Genomic DNA, 13,514 nt, shown 5'->3' with positions numbered 1-13,514 from the left:
GTTTCCCATCCCTGGGATGCCCACATTCAGAGGGGCACTTGCTGAACGGCAGAGGCTCCATCCAGCATATCTGTGACCTGTACGCAATCCTCCTGCTTCCATTAGCCCCACTTTGTAGGTGAGGAAACTTGAGGGTGTGAATGTACCACCAGAGCTGGCCCCAGGCCACACAGCTAGGGCTGCCATCAGGGCCCAAGGGCACACAGACCACCCACTGGCCCCTCTGACTTCAGGGGTTGGGGGGAGTGAAGCCCCTTCCTCTGTGAACATAAATGAAGTCCCACCCTCTTAAAAAATAATACTTTATTCCCTGGGAGGTTTCTGTACAATGATGCCATATGCATACAGGATGGAGTCTTGTCTTCCTCTTGAGCACAGCCCGCCTCTGGGGACAGCTTGTCACACTGCCCAGGAGGCCAAGCCCCATTCAGGGCAAAGGATGCCTGTCACCTCCAACCTGTGCAAAGCGATCTGCTTCCCTGTCCAATCAGTCGGCCACACGGTACTCCCTGTGCTGGGGCTGCCCCAAGCTTACACCACACCCTGGCTTGTGGAGACAGTCCCTAGAGTGTGAACTCCGGTCCCCCTCAGCCTGGAGAGTTCACACCTGAGCCACTAACAGTTCCTTTGTGGCCTCATAGGAATACCAGGACCGTGAGATTGCCCCGGAAAGACACCATTTGCTGGGGAGTGGGGATCCTATACTGATCTCCTTGCTGACTGCTGACCCTCTGCACACTTTGGGGAATGTAGTGGGCCAGAGCACCAGATAGCAGCTGACCTATGTCCCCATTCTAGACTGGTAGCCTGAGGTCCAGAGGGTGAAAAGCCTTCCCTCTGCCACAGCTGTACGGAATGGTGACAGCTGCCCCACTAGCCTGTGCCTAGTCCTCACTCCCATCCTTAGGCTAACGGAGCCTCCCGGAGGCCCATGGCTTCTTAGCTGGTTGCCCAGGTCAGCCTCCAGTGGTAGTATTCCGAGCGGTGCCACACAGAGAAGCTGAGGTGTAGCTCAATACCTCCAGGAAGCACTCCGGCTGCTGCTCTGTCCCTAACGACAGAGCTGCACAGGTGGCCAAGGAACGACCCTGGAGCCCTGCCAGGTGGAGGATCCACGGTTAGCGAATCACTGATCAGCACGTGGGCGGGTGGTGGCCAGGGTCTCAGAGAAGGGCTGGCGTTTTGGCTACACGTCCAGGCTCAGTGCTGCACGCTGCACGGGCCTCACCAAGCTTCCTGATGGCACAAGATGGGTGTGAGGAGGCCCGTTCCACAGCTGAGAAATCCGAGGACGTCAAGTGTGTGGCCAAGGCAACCCATCTAATGAGTGGCATTCAACCCAGGCCCGTGGGAGTCCACAGCCCATGGCGGCTGAACAGGGCGGTCAGCTGCGGTGCCAGTTCACCTCTGCGTCAGGTCGCTGAGAAGAGGCCCCGGGGAGGCCGGGCCCTGCCCAGCTGGGTGCGGGGCTTCACAGGCTGGACGGCTGGGCCAGGGCCACGGCCTCGCCCTCCGGCCGTGCCTCCTCGCCGCGCGCGTAGGTGAGCACCACGGTGACAGTGGCGAAGGTGGCGGCGTTGACCGGGAAGGCGCGCAGCAGCGTGGAAGCCAGGCCGCGGGTGAAGACGCGCCAGCCCTCGGCCCGGTAGCTCTGACTCACGCAGTCGAGGATGCCCTGGTAGCGCGGGGCGCCCCGCAGCCCATCGGCCTGCAGCCGCGACTTGACCACGTCCACAGGGTAGGTGGAGAGCCAGGACAAAATGCCCGACGTGCCGCCCGCCAGCAGCAGCTTGGGCACCAGCAGGCGGTCTCCTGGCTCACAGCCCAGCGCGCGCGTTAGCGCGTCGTAGGAGAGGAAGTAGACACCGAAGCTGGGTGTCTCACGCAGCAGGGTGGACGCCATGCCGCGGTTAACGCCGCGCAGCCCCTCCCTCCGGTAGATCTGCGCCAGGCAGTCCAGGGAGCCCCGGTAGGTGCGGGCCGGGCCCGCATCCTGCAGCTGCAGCCGCGTCTTGGCCAGCTCCATAGGGCAGCAGATGACGCACTGGATGGCGCCTGCCGCTGCGCCCGCCAGGAACTGGTTCAGCGGCGAGTCACGGCCCAGGGCCCGGAGGGTGTTGCCCTGCACGCCGAACACCAGCGCGTTGATGAAGGTGAGCCCCATGAGGGGTGAACCCAGGCCCTTGTACAGGCCCAACACCTGCGGGCCCAGATATAGTCAGGTGCGCTCCTGCCCGGGGCCGTGGGTTGCCCAGCCCACCTCCCTGGGCCCTCCAGGCAGGTGGCAGCAGGCCCAGCCCAGCCCACCCCAGGTACTCAGGAGGCTCATGCAGAATTTTACTGGAACAGAAGTCCTCCAACTAAGGGCCTGGGCTTTCCCACCTTCCCATTTCCAAAGTCTTGATTTGCTCGGTAGCCCCCCAACACCTTCTTTTCTAGCTCTGTGGTCTGGGCTGCAGCACCCTAAAGGTGGTTCCCCACCCCCACTGCCTCAGGCCCAGGCCACTCACGCTCTCCTGCTTGACGATGGACTGGAAGCAGTGCAAGGTCCCTCGGTACTGGGGCTTCTCCAGGCTCTGGACCTGCAGCCGCACCTGGAGAAGAGGGCCCAGTGAAAGACGGGCACTCCTGGGCCAGACACCCAGCTCCTATCTAGCACTCAGGACCCCTAGGGGAGGCTCTCTCAACGAGGCCCAAGGCCAGATGCCGGAGGCAGGGAGCCAGGCAGCTTTCTGTGGCGTTTAGATTCTCAAGTGGAGAAGGGCCCGGTGTCCTGTGCCTCTTCAGGGAGGGGTATCAGGGGACAAATAGCCACAGAGACAGCCAGCTGCAGAGGGGGTGGGGTCCCCAAGATCTCAGACAAGTAGAACCTAAGCCTCTTGTTGCATTACCTCTGCACAATGTACAGACAGCAGGTCAAGAAGCAACTCCAGAGACCACCCCACTGTCCTGGTGGCAAACCATGGCCACTGCCAAAGGGGAGCCCGACCTAATGTCCCACCATTCAACTCCCCTCATCAGGGCCTGCAGCACAGCAACGGGAGTTAAAAGCAATGAACGTTGGGCTCTGAGAGACTCATTTCTGCCAGCATCCCCTTGTTGAGGACAGAGGTCTTGAGTTAACAAAGCATGGGGACCTCCTTGGGGACCATGTCAGCACCTCCAGGGCCTGGGGACTCAGGCCCAGCTGCCCTTGGAGTCTAGTGGTCTAGAACCTCTTACAGTGAAAGCGTGTTTTGTTACCAAGAGCTTATCTCTGCACTTGATACCCAGGCCCCACACTGCAGCACGATGGGCACATTTCCCAGACTCAGAATCCGTATCACGGGAGTGGGGGATGGGCTAGGTTAAGTCACATTCTCAGGAGCTGGTCCCCAGCTCTGACTCAGAAATCATCATCACAGCCAAGGCATGTCACGATTGTCCCCTCGGGCTGGGTGGCACCAGAAGGACTTTGCACACTGGAACCACCTGCTAAGGTGGGTGGACATTTGTTTTTTTGGTAGAAATCAGTAACAAATGTTGGAGTTTGGCTGTATGAAGGGCTGCTGTTTTTAGTTTCTATGTCTCTATTACGGTTAAATTCTTTTTCCAACATACATTACTTTTGTAATAGAAATCTAACCCAAAAAGGAAAATGTGTACCTGATGATTAGAAACACATTTAAAACTACCACACACACAGGGGGCACAGCGGCGGAGGGGGCTTCTGAAGACAACACACAAAATGTGAAAACTGATCTGTCTGGTGGAAGGTAATAATTTGCTTCCCTGTATTTCCCAACTTCCTTTTCATCAGAATGTTTAACTTTTGTAATGGAAAACAGGCAGTAGAAAAATAAGGCCATTGGTGATACAGCATCGAATTAAACCAAGTGAGTGTGCTCCTGGGTCACAGTGTGATCGTGGGAGCCCATGGCCAGGACAAAAGGGCTCACAAGGGCTGGTGACAGTGGTGATTACTGGGGGCAGTTTTCTTCCCTTCGTAATAAAAAGCCTGGCTTTTTAAGACAGGTTTGCCCAGATGCGATGCTGGTGGGCTGCAGAAAAACTGTCACAAATGCATTTCCTTGAAAACCACTCACCAGGTGCCTGGTAAGGGAAGGTCCATGGGCAGGAACCAGTGGGGTGGAGAGGTTCCTGCACCCCAACTAATATAGTAGGTTGCAGGGGGTGCTGGTCATGGCTCAGGAGCTCAGAGGGGGTTGGAGGCATGGGACATAGGGCTCCCCAGCCTGGTGGGGACTGACTGAGGGGGTCTGGAGGGAGCCTGGCTGGCCAGGACCTGGGTACAGCTCAGAGAGACCCGGCCTCTGCAAAGCTGGGCTCAAGAAGTGAATCAGAAGCATTTCTTGGCTGGACACAGCTTTGACAGGCATTTACAACACGTGACCGCATGATAAAAACACAGCGTAATGTGGCCACTGCCAGGCTGTCCTGGGCTGCTCTGGCCTGTGGGCAGGCTTCACAGGGAGGCCAGCAGGGCAGAGCTCAGGCAGCTGGTCGGACAGCCCCCACCAGGGCTCACTCTTCACCAGCCCATGATGTAGCGATTCAGGGGCCACTGTGATAAGGAAGCCTGGCCCTTCCTCCTCTTCCCCAAATTGGCTGCGGTGGGATGGACGGAATCTGTGCTCCTCAGAACTGGCATTCCATGTGACGCAAACTATAGCACTGGGTACCACACAACAGGGTCCGTTAGCCTTGTCCCACCCCTCATTTTGCAGATGAGAACACTTGGGCCCAGAGGTAAAGTGACTGGCCCAAGGTCACACCACAGATCAGCTGGCAGGGGAGCTTGGACATGCACAAGGCTCAGCGACAGAGCCAGTGCATAAGGCAAGGCCCTCATGCATTTGCTGCATGAAATGCCAGCCCCAAGTCCACAAGCCCTCTTCTTGGCCAAGAAATACCTGGGCTGCACTGAAAAGGAAATGGGCAGTGACCTCACACCCAGACAGGGACGAAGTCCTTGGGTTCACTCTGTTCTCACCCCAGGGGGAGGAGCTGCCAAGTTCAGCATTCACAGCAGGACCTACGGTCTGGCCTAGGGCACTGCAGCCTATTGTTTGCCCTGGGATCCAGGTGAAGCTGGCAAGGAAGGGTCCTGACGTGGCTAGTTTAAGATCATAAAACCCCAGCATCAGGGAGAAAGTCTTATCTGGAAATTTCCAACCGGAGAACATAGATTTCCTTGGTTTCCATGTTGAGGATCTGCGAACCTGGAACTGGCTTACCCGGGAGGAGAGATGGCTGACTGTGTGTGTGCCCCTGGGCCACCCTCTGGAGCCAGACGCATTTAGATGCCTGCCAGCCCTCAGGAAATGATTACCCTGCTTCTTGACAATGGTAATCACCACTCTATGAAGATTATGTTCAGGGGCAATATTGGCAAGTTTCGATTTTTCTGTATTTCTGTGTTTTCTCTCAGGACTCTTCTTTCTTTCAAGAAGATGTCTGGGGGAGTTCTGCATAAGAGCCCCCACTCTGGGCAAGGGAAGCCTGCCCTTCGGCCCCCCTGTCTCAGCCAGCCAAATGCCAGGACAGACCCTGAAGTTTAGCCCCACCCAGGGGACATAGGGACAGACCCAGAAGGAAAGGCCGACTCAGCTCAGTGGACACGCAGCCGCCCACCTGGGCGTCATGGAGAACTAAGTCCACCTTTCGTCTATAACCTGGGAGACCTTGCAGGTAAGGTATTCCTCAGGTGGCCATGGGAAAGGGGCCACGTGCTGTGCTTCCCCAAGGGCCTGAAAGTAAACTGCAGCAAGATACTCACCTTGACCGTGTCAAACGGGTGTCCCACAAGCACACCTGCGACACCTGGAGGAAGAAAGGCAGACTGGTGACCCGAATGCCTCCCAGTGGGGGTGCGGTTCTGGCAAAGAGGACTACGCCAGGGGCTGCTGGGCCGGATGGGAAGGATACATTTACCAAGCCCCTGCTGTGTGCCAGGCATAGCCTGTGAGCACCTTAAGCCTCATGTCTGGGCAGGGGTGGGGGGTATGCGTGGGGGACATCCCCAAAGTCAAGCAAGGATCTGCCCAGCTCAAAGTTGGTGACTGCCCTCCGCCCTGCTGTTCCCTCCGGTTGCCAGGTTTGGGGGACTTGACAATACTGTTCACTCTCACTGGACCCACTGCTCTAAACACTTCCAGAATGGCAGGGGGCCCCGTGACCCTGGACTTGGGCCAGGTGCTCTCCTGGATTTGAATTTTTCCTCTGCCACTCACCAGCCAGCTGAGCTCCCAAAGGACTTGGTGTCTGAGCCTCACCTCCTCAGCCGTCCAGGTGGGCACACTGACCTCCCCCAGGGCAGCCACCTGGGAAGAGCTGACCCAGAGCCTGACGCATCACAGGGAGGCAGCGTGTGACTGTGATCATGTCCATTTACCAATCAGTCCAGGTCCTGCCACAAATCCAGCCCCCCTTGAAGGACAAAGCTCACCCTCCAAAACGGCTCAAAGACACCTCTTAGAGTCCTGCACTGTGAACATCCTGTGAGTGGGAGTCTGTTACCCCACTCGCAGAAGGCCCCGTGAGGTGGAGTAACTGGCACACCAACTCCCATGCTTTCCTCCCTAGTTTCCTAGGCGCCATCTCTTACTAGAGTTCTCCTTTCATTGCTACATGGGTTTCTGCATAACGAAAACAGCTCACATTTGTTGAGTAACAAACAGTAATGTTCATATGTGTGCTAACTCTCCCTCTTAGAAACTAATGAACAAGACTATTAGCCCATTTTATAGATGAGGAAACCAAAGCACAGAGAAGTCAGGTATCCAAGCCCCGCAGCTAGTGAGCCCAGACACGTTTCTTTATTTGCTTGTACCTTCACTGGACACTCCATCCCCAGTAACCTGACATGCTGCACAGCCTCGCCGGGATCTCTGACCTCGTCTTTTGTCCTCTTCCCTGAGGCCACTTACAGGACCAGCAGACATGCTGGTTGATGACATTTCTGTTGCAGAGCTGATACCAGATGTGAAGTCGAAATGAACCACACCGAGACCCCTCAGGTGGTGGTGCCAGGAGAACGGAACTGCTGCATAACTGAGAAGTTTGAAAGCCCCCCAGTTTCTGCCCTAACCCTCATGTTCTTTTGCCAATAGCATCACCCATCCCTCAGCGATCAAGGTGGTAATGCAGATTTTGGGAAAGGTCCCCTTCCTCCTTGTTGGGCTGCCCTTCTGATAACAAAGCTTTCTGTTTCCAACCCAGCGACTCAGAGACTGGCACACTGCCCATCAGGTGCGAGATATGGATTTGGGGGTTCAGTAATACTTGTAAGTGGTGGAGCTGGAATTCGAGCCCAGGCCTTCTGGCCCTGAAGCCCTCCTCCTCAGCCACGCATCTTTCCTGCTTACTGCTAGAGCTGGCTGTCAAGTATTTTTTATCTTTATGTAAAGTCTTCTTCATTTTGTTAATGCTATGGACCTTAAAATGCACTTGGTTTGACAGCCACTGTGCCAGTCCTGCGTTTTTTATGGCTCATGTGTATGCCTGTATAGTTTTGTCCAAGTCTTACCTCTCAGCCTGTCTTACCGTTTTGGTTTCTACCCCAGTCTGCGGCAGTCTCAGACTTTGCCAAAATGAGAGCTCTGACACAATTCCATCTTATTTTACGGGAATGATTTGACTCCTCTTCCTTCCCAGTCTTGCTGCCTGCCACAAGCACTCTGCCATCTCTCCCACCCTGCTCGTCAGTATGTTAGGTCAGCAAGGGTTACTTCTTGTCTGACACTTGGCGTCATTACATAGAAACAGGGTGAGAACTGTCACCCCCCATGGCTCTCTCCGCCTCCTGCCACCCTCAGTAAAAGCCCCCATGCAGGCTCCCAGGCCTGTTCTGTGCCTGCAAACCCCACGAGACTCAGGGCTTTTCCCTGGCCTCTGCACCTCTCTTGGGGCCTGATCAGATGTCCCTCCCTTGGACATTTCTGTTTCCCTCAGATGTAACACCTGGTGGAAATGCCCTCTGAATTTCTGCTCAGCTGCAAAGTCCTGAGCTCTGGTGAGGATTCGGGCCCAGGCAGGCCATGAGGGGGCAGCACCCCAGAATCTGAAGGTGAGAAATCCACTACCGGGGTGCTTCTCCTTTGTCACTACTTTATTCTGTCGGGAAGCCTCTGAGATTTCAGGTGTAGACTTCAGGAACGTCACTGGGAGATGCCAAGGGTTTATCTTTTTCTTTAAAATAACGCTACCTGGTACCTACCCGCCCTGCCACTCTGCAGGCTCATGCCTTTTTCTCATCAGAGGAAATTTCCACTCTTATTTATTCATCATCTCCAGACCCTTTTCTTCTCCTGGAGCCTCTAACATTCACAGGTGGATGAGAAGACATCCCCAAGCCTGTTTTTTTTTTTCTTGGAGACATCCATATCTTTGTCTCTGGTCTTTGAGACACATCTTGCTTCTATCCTTTGAGATCTACTTTCTTTTTCATTTCATGTTCTGAATTTTCTAGATTTGAAAATCCTAGTTCTAGATCCTTTTTTTGGGCCATAACAATCTCCTTGCCTTCCAGAACCTTAACTGGTGCCTGGGGCATGCTGCCTGGCTTCCTCTCTCCAGCCATGGCCCCCACAGGCCATCCAAGCCCCCTGAAGCCAGGCCCAGTGGGGGGCCCCAGGAAGCTCATGCTGGAAGCAGAGGCTCCCTTCCTGTGGGTGGACAGTCCAGCCTCTTGGCGGGATCCGCCAGGTGCCACAAGCTTCTGGGATGGGAGGGGCGCCCCTCACCCTTCACCCTATGTGGGGAGCCCCCAGGCATTTGCACTCTCTCCTTCTGCCATGACTTGTTTCAGGGCCTTCGGGTGAGGGGTTCGTCCCCCTCACCTGGAACTCTGCGTCCCAGGGATAGAGTGGACCTGCCTCCATCAGGGCCTCCAGGTCCCCAAAGTCCTGCCAGGCCCTCCCAGAGAGGGCACTGCAGTCACAGCAGCAGATGGAGGCCCCGCCTCCCCACTCCAGAGCCGGTGTCCACTGCCCCGCAGAAGCTGGGCTCTTAGTAGCCAACCATGGCCCAAATCATGACCCTCCAGAGCAGGGGGGGACCACCGTCCTGGAGGAAGCCCGCGGCACTGGTGGAGGGAGCAGACACCAGGGTGAGGGCCCTGCTGCCCCCACCACGGGCCGCCCCGCCCACCGCTGAGCTCCTCCTGTCTGCATCTCCTCCTCTCCAGGCCCGCGTCAGGCAGGGAGACCCCCAACCAGAGCCCAAGGTCCACGAGGCCGCCCCCTGGCGCCGAGTGCTGGTAGGCATTCCGACCCTCCCACCTCGTGAGGCCTCGGGATGCTGTCAATCGAGGTGCCCGCCCCGCCTCCCCAGGGGCGAGGATTGACACGTGGCCCACACCCAGCCAGTCAGAGGTGATGTGCCGCCCTCCTTCCGGATCGGAATCCGAGAGGGGCCCCGGCCGCTGAGGAGGAGCACCGCCGTCTTCCCGCCCTGAGCCTCCGGGCAGTGAGGAGCCCAAACCCGAGGGAACCCGGCAGGCCCTCTGGGGGCGCGGCTGCGAGGTGGGGGCGCTGCCCGCCCCCGGCTCCTGGACGGCACCCTTGCGTGGGCTAGAATGTGCCAGGGGCCTGGAAAGCCAGCCTAGGATGCGATCTGGCCAGTGTGCCGCTAGCTCCCTCCGGCGCCCTCGAGGCTGGGGAGGGGAGATGACAGCAACCCTGCCGGCCAGTCAGAGGAGCGGAGTGAGATTTCCTGCTAATCTTTACACCTCCCCGAGCCTGGGTTTCTCCTGGGTCAAATAAGATCAGAAGAGGGCCGGGGTGATGGCAGGCATGCAGGGGCCGACAATCCTCTCTCAGAACCCGTGTCACAGCCACTTCCATCCTCATCCACCTGGGAGGCCCAGGCCTCTGCTCACACTGCGGGGAAGTAGGTGCGCAGCACCTCACCAAGCCTGTGCCCGGACTGGTGAGGCAGTGGGGGAGAGGGGCGGGGTGGGGGCTGGCTGTGGGGTGCATACAGTATACGGTTCAGCGTGGTGCTGGGCCCTGGCCTCAATGGAGCCTGGAGACCATCTCTCCTAGGTGGTCCTGGGGACGAGCAGAAGGCATTCCAGGTGGGGCTCTGCATAACGTGTGTGTGTGTTTGGGGGTGGGGGGCAGGTCTCTAAGCAAATCTGGCCTTAGGATGAGTAGTCTACCCCAAACACCAGGCCTCCCAGGACACTGGCAAGAATACGGAAGGGATCCTGCCTCTCTGGGGAAAAGAACCACCACTTCCCAGTAAATTGGAAAGTCGCACTGGCCCTGGGGCAGCCCTGACCTTCACTGAGCCACCATAGGGCAGGGGAGGGGAGAGCAGGGTCTGGGGCCCCAGGGCCCAGAAGGAGCCAGTGGGGTTGGTGGCAGGTGCCAGGAGGCCGTCTCCAGAAGGGTAAAGTGGGATTGGAGGGAGGTGGGGGGAGCTGAGAGCTGGATCTGCAGAGGCCACCCCCTCCTGTTTTCTCTGGTGCCTGGCCTTGGCAGAAATTCGCCAATTTACCAAAAGCCCTGGGGTTTCTTCCCCTTCTGCAGACTCTGGCCCTGAGGTTCCCAGAGGCCTGATTGGGTAACAGGCTGGGAGTTTCTTAAACCCCTTCAGACATCACTTCCCTGGCACACTCCCTTCTCCACCAGCCTCCTCTTGCTCAGAGCAGGAAGCTCAAACTGCACAGGTTTAGTGCTAGTCACTCCTTTTCCTTCCTCCAGGACTCCGACGGCCAAACCCAAGCAGAGGAAGAGAGAAAACGAGAGAAGCGCCCAAAGTCAGCGCTGGACGGAGTCTAGGGACAACACCCCGCTCTCTGCCCCTGAGGCAGGGCCTGCCTAGTCTGTCAATTCATCCCGAAATCCCTGGTAGCTAATCCCGACTCCCAGTTGAAACCTGTTGAATACATGAACTCTCCAGGTAAAAGCAAAGGCGGGGCCAAACAGGGAAGTACCGCGCCCAACGCCCCCCCGTGGGCCACCGCCCAGCGGCAACTGCACACTGACTGCGGCCCTCCGGGGGTCTTCGGCTTAGCGAGGGCGCCCCAGGTCGGCGACGCGCGCGCGTGAGCCCAAGGGCAGCCCACGAGGGCGTGTCAGGCCCGCTCCGCCACCCGGCGGAGTCGGCCCCGCAGCAGCTCACTGAACAGCGGAGGAAAGGGGCGGCGTGACTCGGCGCCTGGGGTCCTGCCGACGCCTTTCCTCGTTCTGCGGGGCAGCCGGCTAAGGGGGTCGTCCTGTGGTTCCAGCCCCGCGAGTCCTGGGAGGGAACCCTGCTCGGTGGGCTCGAGCCAGGGAGGAAGGCAGAGCGAGTGTGAGGGAGCTGCGCTCGGGGCCTCGGCATCCCCTGGCCTCGGGCGAGGAGGGCGCACGGGGCGGCGAGGCAGTCCCCCCCTTCTCCAACCCACTGGGCTGCCCGGCGCCCCACACCTCCCCAGAACGTGCCCCGAAGGGCTGAGCAGACACCTGCCCTCCGGGACAGCCCCCTAGGTGCCCTCCGGGCCTGATGTCAATTCACGCCCACGAGACTGGAGCTTTGTTATCCCCATTTAACAGCCGAGGAAACCCAGCCGTTGGTGAGCGGGTGAGCTGATCTAGCATCCCGGTTGCCTTGCTCCAGCTGCCCAGATCCTGGCGCCCAGTGTCCCCGGGCTCTGAGCGCGCCCCGGCGGGGGCCGCCCGCCTCCTTACCCCCAGCACATCCAGCCAGGAAGTCGAGCGCCATTGCCGGGTACCCGGCGAGACCGCCTATCCTCCTCGTCCCCTCTCTCCAGCCGTTGCCGGCTAGTCGCCGTCGGGGTCCCCCGGCTCGCTGGACTTGGACTCCTCCTGACCGTCGTCTCCTGGCGCGGAGCCCGGGTCAGGCCGGGATCGGGGGACGGCGGCGGCGGCGGCTCAGCACGCGGCTCCTCGGCCCTCGCTGGCCGGCTGGCTAGCCCTTGCAGCCGTCGGTCAGCCTGCCGCCGTGGTCCCTCACCTCGGGCCGCCCCGCCCCTCAGGCCGGCAGGCCCGGCTCCGGGGGAGGGGCGCAGAGAGCAGCCAATGGGCGGGCGAGGCGCGGACAACACCCAGGGCCCTGCGCGCCGCCGACGCGCCTCATTGGCTGCGCGCGTCGGGCGGGTGGGACGGGGGACGTGGCGGGCGGGGGGCGCAGACGAGCTGCAGACAAAGAATGTGCTTCGAGCGCCCGCCCGCGCGGCTCGGGGCGGGGAGGAGGCCGTGTGTACGCCGCGGCCAGGTGGCGGGGCCAGACCAGGGACCCACTGCCTGTCCGCCGCCTGCGCGCGCCGGCCGGCTGAGCGGGGCTGGGGTGCGGGAGCGTGGCGCGCTCACTCTGATCTGGACCCGGGAACCTGGAACCCAGGTCCGCGTCCCGACTGCTAACCTCAGCGTCCTCGCCTGTGCAAAGGGGACGCAGCCGCGATAACGGGACTCTCCGAAGGCCTGCAGACTCGGGCACACTAGTGATAGCCCCCGGGCGGCGGATCACTCCCTCCGGGAGCCTGCGCGCCTTCCAGGCGGCTGCCCTGGGCATTTGGCCGCGGGGTCTTGAGGTCCCACGTTTTGGGGCGTCTGGGAGCGAACTTGAAAACGGAAGGGAGCCGTGGGGCGAAGGGCGTGGCTAGGCCCGCCGGGGCGCTCGCCCGCCTGCGGACAGCGGGGTCGCGGGAGCCGCTGAAGGTTGTGGAGCCGGGGAGGTTCCCGGTCTGGGTTGAGAGCTGCGGGCGGGCGCTGGTGTGGCCGGAGGAGGCACGCGCTTGGGTCGGGTCACCGTAGGTACCCGGGCGGCGGGGGGGAGGGAAATAGGCAGGAGCCGGGGACGATACTGCCCCCCAAGAAAAGTCCCTGAGATTGGCAGTGGCAAGGGACCCCCCTCCCTGGTCCCTGGGTCGCGGCCAGCTCCTTCCCCCTGCCCTCCTTCCCCAGCGCCGCATGATTGGGGTTGCCGGTTGGGACTGGGCTTGGCTGGGCGCTTTCTCCTTCACCGTGAGAGTCAGATAAGACCTTCAGGCCGGAGGAGTGGGGGTAACTTCCTTCTTCATCGCCCTGAGGTCAGGACCACCGGAATCTTCTGTGATCCAAACATTTTATTCGCATTTTACTGTTCTGAGATCTGAATAGGGATGATAGTGGGCGTGTATCTCATGTTTTAAAGAGAATATCGTTTGATACCAGAGGATACATGTCAGGCGTATGTAAGTAGTGAACAATAGTGGTGCAGCCATCCACCAGGAATCCATCGTGTGTGGTTTCCTTTAATTCTAATTAGAATCTAAATAGAGCATTAATTAAACAGAGACCCAAACCCAGGTCTGCTGACTCTTAGTCCAGTGCTTGTGATGGCTGGTGGGCCCTGAACTAGGGGTCTGGAGGCCTGGGTTTGAATATCGCCAGCCTCCAGCCCAGCCCACACCTCAACCAGGCAGGTGGGGGCAGAGGGGAGAGTGTCCCAGGAGCCAGAAAAGCAGTAGCACGTGGGTCTCAGGAGAAGCCCAGACCCAAACGGGGGGCAGGAATTGTGTGGGG

At 59.2% G+C, this 13,514-nt stretch overlaps 1 protein-coding gene and 1 long non-coding RNA gene across 3 annotated transcripts; one reads left to right on the top strand and one right to left on the bottom strand.

Moving 5' to 3' along the window:
- Window positions 1–290: 290 nt before the first annotated feature.
- Window positions 291–11,965, bottom strand: SLC25A29 (solute carrier family 25 member 29). Of its 2 annotated transcripts, none has more exons than XM_036881987.2 (4): window positions 11,679–11,965; window positions 5,780–5,823; window positions 2,511–2,594; window positions 291–2,122 (listed from the first exon to the last, which is right to left on the bottom strand). In XM_036881987.2, exons 1-4 carry the CDS (start codon window positions 11,710–11,712, stop codon window positions 1,472–1,474), a joined length of 813 nt encoding a protein of 270 aa, XP_036737882.1. In that variant the 5' UTR covers window positions 11,713–11,965; the 3' UTR covers window positions 291–1,471. The 2 variants fall into 2 exon arrangements, with proteins under 2 accessions (XP_036737882.1, XP_036737881.1); XM_036881986.2 differs by having other exon boundaries at window positions 291–2,200; window positions 11,679–11,963.
- LOC118910651 (uncharacterized) lies at window positions 8,883–11,672 on the top strand. The gene is made up of 3 exons (XR_005024086.2): window positions 8,883–9,524; window positions 10,175–10,244; window positions 10,710–11,672. It is a non-coding gene; the product is annotated as an uncharacterized LOC118910651 (long non-coding RNA).
- Window positions 11,966–13,514: the final 1,549 nt, after the last annotated feature.

The sequence above is a fragment of the Manis pentadactyla genome, chromosome 11 (genome assembly GCF_030020395.1).
Source record: "Manis pentadactyla isolate mManPen7 chromosome 11, mManPen7.hap1, whole genome shotgun sequence".
Taxonomy (NCBI): domain Eukaryota; kingdom Metazoa; phylum Chordata; class Mammalia; order Pholidota; family Manidae; genus Manis; species Manis pentadactyla.
This window is presented reverse-complemented; position numbering and strand designations above follow the sequence as displayed.

What these genes read in the sequence shown, in the direction of transcription:
- SLC25A29 (XM_036881986.2), bottom strand. Translation starts at nt 11,712, where the DNA reads ATGGCGCTCGACTTCCTGGCTGGATGTGCTGGGG. An exon ending in ACCCGTTTGACACGGTCAAG is followed by an intron (nt 2,595 to 5,779) that starts GTGAGTATCTTG and finishes CCTCTTCTCCAG; the next exon opens with GTGCGGCTGCAGGTCCAGAG. An exon ending in CCATCGTCAAGCAGGAGAGC is followed by an intron (nt 2,201 to 2,510) that starts GTGAGTGGCCTG and finishes CTGGGCCCGCAG; the next exon opens with GTGTTGGGCCTGTACAAGGG.